At 36.6% G+C, this 18,373-nt stretch overlaps 1 protein-coding gene across 1 annotated transcript; it reads right to left on the reverse strand.

Annotated features, from left to right (window-relative positions):
• Positions 1–1,661: 1,661 nt before the first annotated feature.
• LOC132142409 (sodium/potassium-transporting ATPase subunit alpha-1-like) lies at positions 1,662–10,382 on the reverse strand. Its single transcript, XM_059552251.1, has 22 exons — positions 10,275–10,382; positions 9,999–10,112; positions 9,827–9,886; positions 8,958–9,161; positions 8,724–8,837; positions 8,498–8,632; positions 7,878–7,995; positions 7,527–7,795; positions 7,131–7,439; positions 6,851–6,985; positions 6,579–6,771; positions 6,311–6,486; positions 5,884–6,020; positions 5,646–5,796; positions 5,386–5,554; positions 5,144–5,298; positions 4,666–4,789; positions 2,525–2,670; positions 2,296–2,426; positions 2,103–2,204; positions 1,920–2,011; positions 1,662–1,801 (listed from the first exon to the last, which is right to left on the reverse strand). Exons 1-22 carry the CDS (start codon positions 10,284–10,286, stop codon positions 1,773–1,775), a joined length of 3,075 nt encoding a protein of 1,024 aa, XP_059408234.1. The 5' UTR covers positions 10,287–10,382; the 3' UTR covers positions 1,662–1,772.
• Between the last annotated feature and the right edge of the window lie 7,991 nt (positions 10,383–18,373).

Here is an 18,373-nt window from a genome sequence, read left to right on the forward strand (position 1 = left end):
AAATATCTTGCATTTTATTTACAAGCTGTGGGCTCTAGCCTATAAATGTGTTGTCATGGAAACCATCATGTCACCCCCCCCTCCCAATTTTAGACAAGAACAATGCCCCCTAGTGGTAATAGTGAATTCTGATGAGGCTGATCTAGTACAATGCCTACCTATATCATGTGCTATGCCTTTTTCATCTTTACACATTTTCTCACTCATTTTTTTTTTTTTAAAAACTAGTTGCTAAGTTTATTTTGCTTTTAAGAGAAACAGAAAAAGGCTTCCCCTTTTATTGGCTTGATTCAAGTATTTTAATGTGTTTTATTTATTATTATTATTTTTATTTATTTTACATTTAACACTATATCAGCATGTTCTATATTTGAAGCTACTTCAACATTCAGACAGCCCAGGGTTTGTTTTTATCTGTTAAAGAAAAAAACAAAGCTCCTTGTGCTTCATGAATTATAAATATTAGTAAGGATTTTACTCATTGCACTTTTGTAGTAACACAGTGCACTCCACTAGTATTAGCAACTCTGGTAAATATGAGCAAAGGTGGCCTTGAAAATAAATCTGCATTGTTTATCCTTCTGATCTTTCATTAAATCAATTCACAAATTTCCAAACTACCATTGAAGTAAAACAAAGGAAAGTGGGGGAATCTCATTATTAAATAAATATTTTTTCTCTAGTTCACATATATATATATATATATATATATAAAATATGTTTGATTGGAACTTAATTATTGCCCTGATTGTGGAAATGGGGATTTTTAATGCTTTAGCTATTTTCTTACAGCCACTTTCTATTTTGTGAAGCTCAACAATCTTGTTCTGCACATCAGAACTATATTCTGTGGTTTTCCTTCTTGTGATGGATGATTAAAGGAATTTGTTGTTATGTGTCTTATATTTATAATCATGTGAAACAGGAAGTAATGGCTGGACAATTTCATGCTCCTAGTGCCCCTGTTGTGCTAAAAAAAATTTAAATATGAATTGAAATATACTTCAGAGATATTTTACTCATAACAGTTTCTAGGGGTGGAAGTAATTGTAGCCAACATATATTGGAGAAAAAAACATTATTTCATAATGTGAGTTTCCCCCCACTTTCAATTGCTTTGTGAAAACTTTGCAGGTTTATTTTCACAGCCACATATTTACCAATGGTGCTAATAGGTTGCTCTCTCTCTCTCTCTCTCTTTCTCTATGTTGTTTATTCAATGGAGATACTTTTAGTTATTATTGCTGTCTGCCCAAGCATTCAGATTTTATTTGATTTATTTAATTTCAGAGAGGAGATTTCAAATGTATTAGATATGTCACATTGAGGTAAATCAAAGACAATAATGAGGTCATCATCAAGAGTGCTTTATATCATGGTGGAGCATCCAGTCGACTTCTATTGTTCTTAAATTAACTACAGTTACCTATGAAGTTGGCAATTCACACGATGAGAATATCATTTAACTAATCAGCAACGGGATTAAAGCTCTGATCTGATCTGATTTGTAGAAACAAACAAACTCGCCATCTGTATTCTAATAAATAAATGAAGAAATATATAATAATAAAATATATATATCTTGGCAAAATGTCATTTAGGTCACTATTTTCATTAAATCTTTTCAGATTCATAGTGCATAATGAAGACACAAATGCAAATTCTCTTCTAATTTGACATATTTATTGATTGAAAATGACCAGATTCTGTATCATTTCGAAAATATCAAAAAATAATGTCTTCTTATGTTTGCAACAGAATGTTTTCTTCTTTCAGTAGTATGTTTCTTTTTCCACCCAGCCTGAAACAAATCAGAAGAGATATGAGCGCTAGTTCATTCACTGCAAGATAACAAATACTCCTATGAAAGTTTTCAACATCAAAGTCTGCCAGCATCTGTTAGGAATATCTGTTATTACCTCCTGGGCTCCGTCTAAGGATGTATCTTCTAACTTCATCATAGACGAAGATGAGCAGCGAGTATGGGAAGGCACAGAACCACCAACATGGTCTGAAACATAATACCAAAGTTAAATTGGGTTTTCAAGGTCAGCTAGCCCATTTTTTGCTGCAAAAGACTAGTTACAGGTATTTCCACTTACTTGAGAGGATACATTCTCAAAGCAATGTCCATGCCTGGACAATAGGACAAGAAAGCTGCCAGAGCAGTTTCTTCAAACAGACCAAAGATGAGGATTTTGTTTCTAGAAAAGAAAATTTGTGACACATCCTATAAAAACAACCCAGTATAATGCTTTTTGCACAATTTTATGGCTGGACCCTTTGTTTACATACCTCATTCCCTGCTGTACAATGGAATTCCTTCTGGTCTTGCAGATGATCAGATCGGCCCACTGCACAATTACAATGCTGGCGAAGAATGCTGTGTGGCATGTGAACTCCACAACTTTTCTGCGCTCATATGTCTGGAAGAATAAACAGATGAGCCATATTTACATGACTGATACCTCACATTTGTTTGTATTATAGAAGTTTTTTTTATTTATACAGTTGTGACACCTACCCATTGCTGGCCATAGCTATCTTCCAAGTCATTGAGATACTTATCATCCCAGTTGACTCGAATTCCTATTAAATCTGAAGGCAGGAATCCGTTCTCGGCAAGAATTACAAAGTAGGTAAAGAACCCTGCAACTGCTTGCATCATACCTAGAAATAAGTTTGATGACATTGAAATTAAAGTTTAATTAATTGTGAAGTGACATTCGGCCAAGTATGGTGACCCATACTCAGAATTTGTGCATTTAACCCATCCGAAGTGCACACACACAGAGCAGTGAACACACACACACACACTGTGAGCACACACCCGGAGCAGTGGGCAGCCATTTATGCTGCGGCGCCCGGGGAGCAGTTGGGGGTTCGGTGCTTTGCTCAAGGGCACCTAAGTCGTGGTATTGAGGGTGGTTAGAGAACTGTACATGCACTCCCCCCACCCACAATTCCTGCCAGCCCGAGACTCGAACCCACAACCCTTCAATTGGGAGTCCGATTCTCTAACCACCAGGCCACGACTTACAGGGTCTGTCAGTAGATTTAAATAATTGTGTGTCACCTACAATCAAGATCTTGTTTTATTTGAATGTATTTATTTAATGTACAGCATTTATTATTACTTTTTATTTTATTTTAGTTTTCCATTACTTAATCAGTCCAACCAAGATTTGTTTTCAGAGTTTTGTGGTCTAAAGTGATTGAATTTCGAAAATACTTTTCTCTAAATTTGTGACAATATTTGCAGCACTCATGCTTTGCATGAAAATATAATATATAATATAGTATATAATATAACATTTATATTACTTTTCTGACCTCAAGAATTTTTTTCTTTTATATATTGTATAAGGCAAAATAAAAAATTAAAAAATCTGACTAGAATTTCATTATTTCGGATTTTAAAGGGGTCATCCGATGCCCATTTTCCAATTGCATTTGATCCAATCAAGTTGATATGATTCTTTAGGGTCTTAATGAAAAGTCTGGAACATTTTTTACCCTGTCAAAAACAGCTCTTTTCAGAGCAAGCCATTATGTAGCATTTTCCTACTGCGGCTTCAGCTCAGATGTCAGGAGTAAATGACAACTACTATGTTCATTATTACACCCAAAAACAGAACACCTCAATCACTAATTAGTGCTGATAAATTTAAATGAAATGATTGATGGAAACGATGCTTTCACACGACGCATAATTACAAGCTCCTCCAAATATTGCAGAGTAGCTTGATTTTGCATTAAATTCTGAATCAGGAAATCCTAGTTAGATTGCTTAATTAATAGTTTCTTTATAATAAAAAAAACAGTATGTGGTGCTGTTTGTACTTCTTAGGCGAACTCAGAGCATTGCTGACATAGCAATTGGTGCTTTTCCACTACATAGTATGGCTCGGTACGGCTCAGTACAGTACGGCACGGCACATGCTTTAGAGTGGCCAGGATTATTCAACAGACAACGAAACAGCCACTTTTTGGTTGTTAAAAAAGGGTGCGCTTGTTCAAAACAGTTGCGTTCGATCCATCACTGACTGTGCTAATTTACATCTAGCAGTTCTGTTTTGTTTCCTTCATAAATTCAGTGAAGCAGGTAGTTACTATTCTCTCCAGAGTTTACAAGTCACGTTTTGGTAATGGTACAGTTCACTTGGAACCTCAACGGATAAAAAAAGTACCAGGTACCAGGTACTGTACCCATTGGAAAAAAGCTAAAAATTAACCATACCGTGCCGTAACATGCAGTAGAAAAGCACCAGATTACTATGTTTTGTCTATTACATTAATGTACTGACTAAAGATATAGCCACACTTCTTGATTGTCATGCTTGCTGGCATATTTGTACACACAGACGATTTAGAATTTCAGAATATAGCTGTTTATCAGCATGGATTCTCTAATGAAATAAAACCAAATAATACATAACAAAGATGCTTTTGCAGCTAGCCTGCTACAGCTGCACATTAGTAATATCGAAATAGTTTTTAGTTCGTAGGTGATATTTTGTACGTTAAGCTTCCATAATAATTAAAGGAAATGCTATGCTAAGAGTAAAATATAGTACACAACAGTGTACTCGTTCAAAACCTGGTCAAAGAATGAACATAGCACTAACAGTAATAAATTACTGTTTAAAATAACGATATGCTTACCAATTTGACCATAGGCTATACTAATTAGCCTCTCATTCACCAGTTTATCGGTTTTAGCGTTTCTGGGTTGTCTCTTCATGATATCACTTTCAGCAATTTCATAGGCCAATGAGATAGCAGGAACCTGTGGAAACATTAATCAACAAATCAAAATATAGCTGCAGCCAATTACAGCATGCATTATGCCACTAGAAGCAAGCATAGTCATCTAAGTAAAGCACAGTTCCATATGATATTTTAATTTAAAAAAATATTTTTAAGCCACAATTTTAAGTCAATAGGTTCACAGATAATATTTAGAACCATTTATTTACATTTTTGACCATTTGGGCTCTAGGGGCTGGCAAAACTAAGAAAATGAAGAAAACATACATATACACTAATCTATACAATATGTGTCTATACCCCTTCAGCGTTTGGCCCCTGATTCTCGTACTGGAATATATTCTGTAGCAGTAAAATGTGTCCTTTCACCTACCATGTCAGTACCCAGGTCAATGCAGAGAATGGTGACAGTACCCAAAGGTAAAGGAATATTAGCAATGATGAACAAAAGGAAGGGTGAGATCTCAGGGATGTTACTGGTCAGCGTGTAGGCAATGGACTTCTTCAAGTTGTCAAAAATCAGACGGCCTAAAGTGGAAGACAAGCTTGAGGAGCAGGTCTCAAAATACCCTTCAGAATTCTTCAGTCAATCAAGTTCCCAATAGCATGTCATACCTTCTTCTACTCCAGTGACAATTGAGGCAAAGTTGTCATCCAGAAGGATCATGTCAGCAGCCTGTTTGGATACATCAGATCCAGCGATACCCATAGCCACACCAATGTCAGCCTTCTTCAGAGCAGGAGAATCATTGACACCGTCACCAGTTACAGCTACAATGGCACCCTGATAAGAGGAAAAAATTCATTAAAATGGTATCTGCTGGGCAAAATTGTCTAGGATCAATAGGATTGGATAGATAACTCTCTTATGGTACCTGTCGTTGACACCCTTCCACAATAATCAGCTTTTGTTGTGGAGAAGTTCTGGCGAACACAATTTCTGTATGGTATTTCAGGATATCATCCAGCTCTTCTTCACTCATATTTTTCAGTTCACCACCATGGACCACACAGGCCTTAGCATCTCTAGAGATACAGTTTGTATTAGCAGGCTTCTAGAGCAAATTCAAAACTTGGTTTCTTTAAATGCTTTGTTTGAGATTGTCAGTATACCTTGGATTGACCTCTCCAACAGGGATGTTCAAACGTGCAGCAATGTCTTCCACAGTCTCATTCCCTTCAGAGATGATACCAACACCCTTTGCGATAGCTTTAGCTGTAATTGGATGGTCACCAGTAACCATGATAACCTGAAACAGAAGATTTTGAATTATAATTTGATAAACTGATTGTATATACAACAACTATGAACATAATTGAATATGCTGCAAAATATTCACAGCATATTCCAAAAATGGATCTTGAACCGAGAATGACTTCTTGATTCAAGACCCTTTACAAATAGCCTTGTTTTTGGATGGTCACAAGTAACCTGTGATAGAAGACATAGATGCTTGATCATCTGATTCATTTAATTCAATATAGGTATAATGAGTAAATATAATCAAGCCATCAGTCTTGAATCAAGGTGAAACAACACCTTAATTCCTGCACTCCTGCACTTGCCCACAGCATCTGGTACAGCTGCACGAGGAGGATCGATCATGGATATAAGGCCAACAAAACACAGGTTCTCAGTAGGGAAGTTCACTTCGTCAGAATCAAATGCAAAACCCTCAGGAAATTGGTCATCAGGTAGGCTAAAGTGGCAGAAACCTTTTAAAAAAAGGACACAATCATTAGTGTAAAAAGTCATAGTTTTAACTGCAACAAAACTCCAGAAGATGAACTTCATAAGACGGGTTTACCCAGCACTCTTTCTCCAAGACCTCCGAGTTCTACATAAGCATTTTGGAATGAATCTTTCATTTCGTCATCCAAAAGCTGTTCTTTTCCTTGAATCAAAATGGAGGAGCATCGATCCAAAATTCTCTCAGGGGCTCCCTTCATCACCAGCAGGTGTTTAGACTCTGTGGAATTGGGATTCTTGTGGACTGAGAGCTAGAACAAAACATATTAGGGGCTATTACTAAGGTCAGTCAAATCTGTAAATATCTAAAGAATTATTCAACAAAAATACCTGATACTTGTTGGTGGAGTTGAAAGGGATCTCAGCAGTCTTTGGGTACTTCTCTCTCATTTCAGTTACTGAACCACAGCACAGCTCAATACATTTCAATAGGGCAGACTCTGAGGCATCACCAGCTGTGTCTCGCTGCAAAATAATTATTTATTTTACTGATAGTGTCTTGATGATGGACATACATTTAATGGACTTTTACAAGTCACTCTAAACATAAATCATCAAAATGTTTCTCAAAATATTTTAAAGTACTGAATATTCAGATACTCAAGCACACCTTAAGGATCGGCACATGGTTTTGATCAGCAAGGAAGACTGCACGGTTGCACAAGCCAGCAACACGTGCTAGAGCTGACCAAGTAGCAGAGCTCCTGTCAAATGAGGTTCCACTCTGGTTCTCTGTGGTGTCTGCTTCATGAATCTGGTTGTCAAACCACATATGAGCGACGGTCATTCGGTTCTGGGTCAAAGTTCCAGTCTTGTCAGAGCAAATTGTGGAGGTCGAGCCAAGTGTCTCCACAGCTTCAAGATTCTTCACCAGGCAGTTCTTCTTCGCCATACGTTTGGCAGTCAAAGTTAGACACACCTACATGAAGTTACAAGTTAAGTAATAATTCTTGACTCAAGAGAAGTGTACTTTGGCTCTAGAAGTGTACATTGAACTCTGACTTACAGTTACAGTGGCAAGGAGACCTTCAGGTACATTAGCAACAATGATTCCAATCAGGAAGATGACAGCTTCCAACCACCCATATCCAAGAATTAGGGAAAGAATGAAGAAGGAGACACCCAGGAAGACAGCAACACCAGTGATGATGTGGATGAAGTGCTCAATCTCTTTAGCGATTGGTGTCTGTCCACCTTCCAGACTGGAGGCAAGAGTGGCGATGCGACCCATGACAGTACGGTCCCCGGTATTGATGACAATCCCTCTGGCAGTACCTTTGAACATTGTAACTATTAATTACATAATTCTGATGTTGTTTTTGTTATCCAACACAATTCAGCTGTTTTATCTTTGTACCTTCAACACAGTTGGTAGAGAAGAATGCAATGTTTCTGGTTTCCAGGGGATTTTCATTGGAGAAATCAGGAGCACGAGTCTGGGGCTCAGATTCTCCAGTGAGGGAGGAGTTGTCAACCTGGAAAGGAAGAACACCATTAACATCCAAGTTGGTTCAAGATAGCTGGTTATTATTGGTTTGGTGTTGGTTTAGCTTAGCGTATTGAATACTGCTCCTGGAGGGCCTCTGCCTTGCAGAGAGAGCTTTAACCCCAATAAAACATACCTGGACCAGCTAATTAAGGTCTTCTTGTGTGTGTGTGTGTGTGTGTGTGTGTGTGTGTATATATATATATATATATATATATATATATATATATATATATGTAAACTTCCAGGAAGGTGTATTTGGGGCAAGCTGGCGTTAACCTCTTTAGGACAGTGGCCCTCCAGGAGTATGTTTGGAGAGCCCTAGTCTAGCTTGTAGACCAGCATAGACAACTTGTTCACCAACAAATAATTCGCTGACTTGAATAAATCTTTCTGTTTAGACTACTTAAGATGCCTGATTGGTAAGGACGCCAGCATCCCTTCAGTGGGAGTATGTTACTTTAGCGATTCTGATAAGCTTTGTGTCTTACCTTGCATCCATGCGCAGAGATGATACGAAGATCAGCTGGGATTCTGTCTCCACCTTTGACCTCCACAAGATCACCAGCTACTACCTCCTCTGCATTGATGCACTTTTTCTCTCCATCACGCACAACCAGGGCTTGCTACAAAACCATATTGAATTAGAATTTAATGATAGAACGTGTAAGTAAAAGATGCAACGTTTTTATCAGAATACCTTTTACGTTTCAGTACCTGAGGAACAAGGTTCTTAAAAGATTCCATGATTTTAGAGCTCTTGGCTTCTTGGTAGTATGAGAAGCATCCTGTTATTATGACAACACCAGCAAGCACAATTCCCAGGTAAAGCTGCAAAATCAAACAGGTTCATAGTGGGGAAAATTATGCTATTGAAAATTGTGTGATTCACTGTTGTTGGGTTTAAATAATATTTATGCATAAATGTGAAAAGTTTTTGTTCCACTGTACATTGTCATTAGCAGGTTCATCTTCGGAGGCAGCCTGGATACCGTACGCCAGAAAACAAAGAATCGCACCAATCCACAGCAGCGTTGAGAACCCACCAAAGAGCTGTTTACAGAACTTGACCCATTCTGGAGTTGTAGGAGGTGGGGTCAGGGCATTGGGCCCATCACGAGCTAAGATCTCCTTTGCACGAGAAGAGGACAAGCCCTGCCAAAATAATAATAATAATAAAAAAATAATAATATTACAATTTGTTAAAAGTTGTTGCATGGTGAGTTAAGCTTAAAACATATATTTAAGTTTTAAATACAAACATAAATTTAAGACTGAGATTTTGTAGAATAACTAAAAGGGGGCATGCTGTCCTCGAGGTGTTGAAGTTTAGTGAAGGTCAGGGTGGGGCAGAAGATTTGATCCAGGTGGGGGTGGAGCAAATGGCAGTGCCGCACTTGCTTATGTCCGGTTTCGTTCCAGGACAGTTGAGAATAAATGACTCAAATAATATTATGCGCATAGGTTTCAAATCCATAGCTTGCATACATTATTTGCAAGTACTTGTATTAAAAGTTTTCCTTAACAACATATAATCCGTTTTCAATTACATAATTATTTTGACTTGAACATGCCTGCTGGTAAACCTCTTACACAGATGGCGTATATAATTTTTTTGAGTAAAAGTGCTTTGATTTGACAGAGAAGACATATTGAGCTTAACAATCCAAAATTTCAAAGATTTTTGAGGTTACCAAATTTTATTATATGCATAATAACAACAATAATTAGTTTCATTCTAAAAAGATAAAAGATGCATGTGATTTCATATGATATCATTTTATATACACAATGTTTCCTAAAAGGGTCACTAAGCTTACCCTGGTCAGGTCAGTGCCGTATTTGCGGTGAAGCTCATCCATTGTCAACCTGTGGTCATCCTGATAAAAGCAAAAAGAGCCTTTAAATCTTAGTTTCCCAAAGAAATTATTATTGTTAAATGGAATTTAACATTTGGAAATGGAAAAATGCATTTATATATGAATTTCCTACCAGATCCACTTCTTTTTTAAGATCGTCCATGTCCTTCTGCTTCTTTTTCCCTTTTTTTGGCTTTTTGGCTCCATCCTCTGAAGTTGCCGCCAATTTGTACTTATCATTCCCCGTCTATCAAAAATAGCGATACTTAACATATGCAACAAACACATTAACTTATTTAAACAAAGCAAACAAGAGAGAGAGAGAGATAATAGAAAAAATAATAGAGCAACAAAAGCAAATGTGAAATGCAACTGGCAGTATAATAAATCATAGCCATAGCCCACTCACTCCAAGCCCCATTTTCCTTGTTTATTTCAATTTAAAATCTGGAGCTTTTTGGTTTTAAATGTTGTAGTCCTTCTGAAAGCCTCTCTGGCTCCTGTGTGTCCAAGCAAGGTTCACACAATTTATACCCTGCCAACTCACCTGTTTCGGGGCGGAGTTGTAAGAAGATGAGGGAGGAGTTTAGGCTGCTGTCATGGAGCTTTAACATTTATTCAACCTTCATCTATAATGGTAGGTCATGTCATTGACATCTCCATGAGGAACGAGCTTACTCAATATTTGAAAACACCTGTGGTAGTTTGCACATTACAATTTATCATAAAACTTTGTGTGCACTGATTTGTCATTAACACTGAATCTGTCTGCATTTATAAATCATTTATTAGTCTGACACCACCTGATTTTTATGACTTTTGGCCGTTTCTCCATTTCAAAGGTAAAAGATGAATGACTGTGTAAATTATGTCCTTTGACATTTAACACCCAGTAATAAAACTGGTAAAATCAAACTACGCTTTTGAGCTAAAATCTCATATCTCAAGAATTCTGAATGTAAGTTTGGCATACGTTTTGTTCATGTTTTGTAAACCTCTCACTATCTATTCTCTGTCAACAGTGGATTAAGTTTAGTCTATATTTACGCTTTTCTACAGCATGCCACCACTTAAACGTCTGTTAGAATGGATTGCACATTTCCTTTTGAGCTTCCATCCATTTATTTGGTAAATACTCTGGGAAACCCAGGATCAGCTAGTGCTGCAGCTCAGAGAGGCCTATAAATGACAGCATGTGTTAGGAAGATGGGAATGATCTGTGCGCACATTCAAGGTGAAATCAGGGTTGTGGGAATGTCAACAGTGGCGATCAGGCTCTCAAGCAAATTCAAGCAGAAATCAATGGTGCTGGTTTTGTGGTTACCTTTTAATATTTATTTTTTTCCTCATAAAGGTCTGGCACTTATTAACTTGGGATCATGAAATGGCACTTTAAAGCAGTTATGCAACCTCTATTAAAGAAGCAGTCCCGTCTCTTAAAGGAAACATTATATACTAAAGTAGGTGACCTGCCCTTGTGTTACTTAGAAATCACGTGGATAAGACATAATATGTTACTTTGTAAGAAACAAGTGCACTAGTCCATTTTAGTCTGGAAATAGCAATTCCTGGATCAAATCACACAAGGTAATAGCTAATAATACCTACAAACAGTGAAAACTATCATTTAGTAAACTGGTTCCAGTGCTTCATCCAATAATTGGTCTGTCTGGTACAGGGATTATTCTCAAAATGAAAGGACATTGTGCTGTAGTCTTTCAGTGTACACATAAATGTTTAGGGGGAAGGGGCTCTGACACCGTCTCTGACACACGTGATTAAAGCAGTGGCTCTATGTGAGCAGAAATGGCAAATGAGAACTTTAGTTCTCTGAAAGGAGGAAAATGCAATCGAATCTAATCTTTTGTTAGTAATGTCTGGCCCATAACATAACATAACAATTTGTTGTTTTGAACAGTTGAAATAACTATATTTTCCCAATCAAAAAATATAGAACATAAATATATACGGTAGTCATATAAATATAATATTCCGCTTTGGCTATATATTATGTTCTTGCAAGGGTCTCTCAAAGTTTTTTCAGTAACATTAATAGAAGAGTTATCTAGTCTTTAAGAATGTTCGCAGAACATTAGCACAGACATGTTATTTATACATAATCCAATGTTTTTAAATGTTGCTATTGTTTCAGAATATTTAGAGAACATTTACAAGTAACATTCTCGTGTTCCCTTGTGTGTGTGTTTGTGTGTGTGTGTGTGTGTGTGTGTGTGTTTAGTCACCCCAAATTAACACTTTGCAGTCTTTCTGCCATTTCTTTCTTTCCAAAAGTACTGATGTCAGCATTGGAAGTGTGCTCTTGGGAGCTGCTCATGGCCATGCAGTAAGGACTGTAGAGTGTCTCTAAGAGCTGCTTACTCTCTCAGACACGCAGCTGTGAGCACGGAGGGAAATGTCAGCCGCAGACAGAGAGAGAGACAGAGGCAACAGATCAACAGAAAAATAAACATGACAACTGTGAAAGAAGACAGTGTCTCTCATGAAGAACATGGCAGGAATCAGCAAGAATATGATTTTGGAAGAAAGTTGTCACTTCTAGTATGTCAGCATAATTCAATGTCATTATAAAAGTCTATTCATACATTCAGGAATTGTTGGGCCAAAAATGAAAATTAATTTCCTCACCCTGTCATTCCAAACCTGTATGACTATCTTTCTCCTGAAGGATTAGGAAAGTGAAATGGGATGTGTGCTGTCATTGGATCATAACGGTAGACAATATTTGCTATATTATTTGTCTTTTGAAGCTTGAGAATGAAGTAGTCATTATTTTGCAGTGGAATCACCCCCGCTGAAATACAACAAATGTGGATTATATTTTAAATAACCATATTTTTGGAATAATCCTGTGAATAAATATTCAAATGAAAGGTGCTTCATTTAATTCAAAACAGAAGGTAAAACAAAATAAAATGAATTTTTTTCTGGCCATATATATAAATAATCACATGCTAATGTATGTTTTTGGTATAATACAGTGAATTAATTACTCCACAAATGAAAGGTTATTTGACTATTTTCAGACTCAAAAAAAAAAAAAAGTAATAAAAGTGATTTAAATGTAAAAATCTAAATATAGTTCCAATCTGCAAAATCAGCACCACATTATTATTTAATAAATGGTTTATGGTTTAACTCTGTTTTCACCAAAATGTCTATTTTGGAATAAACATTACATTGTTGTTATCATGCATAAGTAACGTCTGGCATCAGTACCAAATACAGCCTCACGTTACTTAACACTTGAGTTCAAAACAGGATTTAGATTATAAAACAGACAGTTCTGCCTTTAAATACGGATTAGATGAGCAGTTTTCAGTAACCGTAAACAAGTCAACTCTACTTTGTGCCTAAAAAACACTCTTTAATAGCACGTTCAGCCACATGCGGACTCATTCAGCTCTTGTGATGTCACACTCTACATATTCATCGGCTGACACAGTTCAGTTGTTGTAAGATAAATGGTGATTTTTGGGTGTACTACTCCTTTAAAACGTCCATTTCTAAGGTACCTGTAATCACATCCCCCCCAGACTGTGGATTTTTCCTCAAGGAATCATCAGGTTACGAGGCCCTGGAAAAATCTCAGCACATACTGTACTCTCTGGAGAGCTGGGTCAGTCAGCCGAGTGGCCGGCTCACATAAGGGATATTATTGTGTGTGCAAGGCTCACAGCATGTGAGAGACCATTGTTTCCTCTCAGAGCTGAACGAGAGCGATTGAGACAGAGGAGCAGAGAGGAGAGGGAGAGTAGTTTTACCTAACGGAGTCACAAAGATTTGTGTCTCCAGGGTTCAGGTTACCAGACATCACCCTGCCCCCGTCTGCCCACTTTGTCCCTGAACAGAATTTTCCACTCGTTTTGGGAAGACACCTACATTCATCTGCTTCTCATCCTCTCATTATACAGTCGCCTATAGCAAAAGCAGACACTAATTTTGAGGGATTGTGCAGAAATAGAGTGAATAACTCATCCCCAAAAAGCCCACCAGAAGAGTTTTATGTTTATTTATCTGCTTCATTGTTGCATAGAATAGAGCTTGAATTACATTTTGCCTTTGGTTGCAAATAAACATGTTTTCAATAATTATACCTTTTAAGCAAAACAATTAAAATGTATTTTGACTGTGTATTTTGGCCCAAAATAAGCCCAGCAACTGCCCACGTTGAATACCACCCAAAGGTTTTGGGTCAGGAAGATGTTTTCTCTTTTGAAAGAAAAGAATTGTTTCCACAAAAATATGAATCTGCACAAAATCACATTTCTGGATCATGCAGCCTTGGTGAGCATAAGGGACTTCTTTAAAAAAATTAATAATAATAAATAAATAAATTTTTGACCAAAATCAAGCACAATTTTAGAAATAAATAAATAAAAAAGGAAAAGAAAAAGTAATGTCCAAAATAATAAAATGTAAAAAAAAAAAAAAATTCTTGTGGTGAATGCATGATTTCTTTCAACATTGAGAATATTCACCAAGTACGTGTAACATCATAAGGAGCAAGTTGATCTCAAAATGTTTTCTCTCAACGTTACAAGACTGTACATCAGATACTAACAATGTTCCATACGCACTACTTAACTCTTGAGAAATGTCTTCTGATGGCTGGGAACACTAATCAAACAGACATTTTACCCAAACACGTTTAGATGATATATTGAAATGATAAGAACTCATAAGAACTTGAAACAAAATACATTAGCCAGCTAATTTATGTACATTTCTTATTTTATTACTCTCTTGAAGCTTGAACAGTTTTGCCCTCAAGATGTCTTTGCTTACCTATAAACAGCAGAAACGCACAAAAGAGTAACACCAATATCTAAACACAAAATGAACAGTGAAAGTGAAGATGGCAGGTTGACACAACAAACGCAAAATGTCACACGGGGTCATGGAAATGTGTTCTTCCGATTGTTAAACATTGGCCCATATGGTCTCTCTATTGAAATCAGGACTGTTCAGCCCTGTTAGCGATTAACAGAGGTATATAAGAGGCTATAGGATTACATTAAGAGACCTCATGAATGATCGGATCCAGAACCTCATATATTGGTACTGATCTGCAGTTGACACCTGGATGAAGCTTAAAACCCAATATGAACACACTGACCATAAACAAATATGTCATGTTCACATGGGAACATGTAGAACTCGCTGGATTGTGGTCTACAGGAAACACAAACTGTATTACAGGTTGCCAGAGCTCTACATTACCAAGCTTAAATGGTGCCAACCAATCTGGGTTAACATATATTTAGTAGAACGTTGTAAGAAACATTTTTCTAACATTTAAATAATGTTCTAATCACAACAAGAAAAATACAATACATCTTTATTGTCAACCATGGTTGAAATTTGTCTTTGACCAAACCAGCAAAAAGCCAAACACATACAGACACATACTACAAAACACATAAATACCATTATACTAAATCACACACCCTTTTTGAATCATAAATCCGATCGCAGAAGGTAAAAAAGATATTTTATAAATATTTGTCTTTGCTCTGAGCAGTAAAAATTGCCTCCCAGAGGGCAACAAAACAAACTGATCACACAGAGGATGACTTGGGTCTTTTAATATATTCTCTGCTTTCCCAAAACGCCAAACTTACTCTGTGGTCTGCCAATGATTTTATTAACTGTGTATAATAGTGACTCTTGCCAGATTATTTTTCTGCTTACAATTTAGATGCCCAAACCATGAAGTTAAATTATAGGTTAGCACACTCTCCACCAACGATCTGTAGGCAATCTCCAATATGTTTTGAGTTACTCCAAACTTACTGATTCTCCGTATTAGAAATAGACGTTGCATGCATTTTTTCTAAATATTATTAGTGTTATCTACAAAACTCAGTTCACTTTCTACAGTATATGTGTGCCAAGATATTTAAAATTCTCAACCATCTCAACCGGGTAAACCTCTATCATTACCAGCAACATCTTGCTCAGTACAAGTGATAACTCATTCCTTGGTTTTATTTATATTTAATACCACTATTATTTCACCAGCCCAGGAGTTCCTCAACATATTTCATATATTCAACCGACTCATTTATATCACCTTTTTAGAGAAATCCAAACAAAGACATGCCATCTGCATACTTAAAAGGTTTAAGATTAGAATTGTAAATCATAAAATCATTGAAATACAGTGAAAATAACACAGGTGATATGACAATTCCTTGAGGGGCCAACAGTGCATTCATCTGACAGCTGACAATTTTACCATAACCTCTGAGTACAGGACAACAAAAAGTCCTTAATCCACAGAACCAGGTACTAACAAGATATCAGTCCTCAGTGTGTAAATGCTGATGTAAAATCTAAAAATAGAATTCTTACATATGCATTTGAATTTTGTAAATGATAAGTTACAAAATTCATCATAGTTAACACAGCATCATCAGTGCCCCTATTTCGTCTGTGTCATGGTTTCTACAAAAACATGAATCCACACAACTGTTTTCTACACTTAATAATCAGCAGCAATTCAGCATATTAGAATAATTTCTTAAGGATCATGTGACACTAAAGACTGGAGTAATGATGCTGAAAACTCAGCTTTGATGTCATGAATAAATTACATTTTAAAATATATTGAAATAGAGAACTGATATTTTACATGTAAAAAAATAAAATAAAATATATATATAAAATTTTTACTGGCTTTACTGTATTTTTAATTAAATAAATGCAGTCTCGGTGTACTAAAAGTCTTATTTAAAAACTTAAAATTCTTAAAGAGCCCAGATAATTTGACAGTATGTATGTTTGTTAGCATTTGATGTTAATTTTTTCTGTCTTCTTTGAGGTTTGCTCTTGAACAGTTTTGCCCTCATGGTATGTTTGCTTACCTATAAACAGCAAAGATTTAGAATTTCAAAAGAAGAAGGAACACAAATGTATGAAGTCAAAACAGACAGTGAAAGTATTACGCTGCAGGTAGCCGCTTCACACAGGATCACGAGACACGACAAGCAGAGTATTTACCACATGATGATGGAAAATCTACTTAAAACACAGTTTTACAGTAATTATTGCTTAAAGGTTAAAGCAGCAGAATGTGGCATTCAAGGGGCGACAACATCAGCTGCTTAAATCAGCAAATGTTTAAAGCCACTTTTAGGTTTTGACACTAAGAGTTATAGATCCAAATTTACCAAAGAAATAACATGTAAAGCTTTTTTTGTCCTTTATTGTGAGTTTTCCGAGTTGGTCAGGACAGCTTTGGCTACCGAATGCCAAATACAGAAGTAAAGTCTGACCACTTCATAAGAGTCAAAAGATGTATTTAATCACTGGATGGCCAATTCTGTTTTCCAAACTTCTTATTTGTTCCACAAAAATAGGCATAAAAAAGGCCCAATGTCCAATTAGCATGGCAGATTTACAATTGGAAGAAAGGTAGCTCAACATTTCAAATGTTTCAAAGAGCTTTGTTCCTAAAAACAGATATAGATGGTAAAGGCAGAGAAACACAGCTGCATTAGGTGTGTTTGAGGACCGATAATGCAGATGTCTTGTGTAATAGTTGGCAAAATCTGGTGGGCAAAAATGGGCAAAATGAAAACTATAGCAAACAAAATATCCAAAGGGTGAGCAGTGCATTTGCTTAGGCGCACTTAGGTAGTTTTGACAAAAAGTAGTATGTATAATCCTATAGTATGGATAAATCTTGTGCCTCAGATTTATCTACTGAGAAAAAAGCCATAGTATCTCTTTTAGTGATGGGTCATGCGCAAAAGATGCGGCTCTGAGAGCTGATGCTTTGTAGTGAATCAGAAGAGATGCGAGCCGGCTCCCAGTTTTTTTCCTTTCGCTGCTTAGCTCAAGGCAGCACTTTGTTTTGATTGGTCAGCAATCGCATCACGGCCAATCAGATGTGAGTATATGGGATCATAACATTATGTAAAAACAGAGAGGGGGATGAAGTGAAGCGGCACTCCGCTGCAAGTTAACGAGTCGTAACAACGTTAATGGAGGGGAGACTGTGTATTGTGGCAACATCGGTTCCTTCAGAGAGAATCTTCTCAAAAACAGGGCAGATAATCACAGAAAGAAGAAATATGATCAGTCCATCAAAACTGAGGCATCTGATTTTTTTGAATGCCAATCTACACTGAGGACATTACTGTTTGCTTGAGTTTGGTTCTAGTTCTGTGGATTTATTTGCGGTTTTGTTGTTAATTTGTGCAATAAAATGTTTGATTAAAATATTAAACAAAATAATGGTTTTGTAACAAAATAAATGCACAAAATTAGGAAATTATAAGGATTCTCATAAAAACACTGCACATGAAAGGGTTTTCAACACACAAACCATTAATTTTTACAAAGTTATGGTAAAATGAAGGCCTACAAAAAATCCTAAATTAAGAGCCATTCAGGAGTCGAAAGAGCCGAACTTCCCATCACTAATCTCTTTTCAGAAGAGATCTTTATATCTCTCAAACAGGTTTGCCAAAACCTGCCATC

This window comes from Carassius carassius, chromosome 6 (assembly GCF_963082965.1).
Source record: "Carassius carassius chromosome 6, fCarCar2.1, whole genome shotgun sequence".
Taxonomy (NCBI): domain Eukaryota; kingdom Metazoa; phylum Chordata; class Actinopteri; order Cypriniformes; family Cyprinidae; genus Carassius; species Carassius carassius.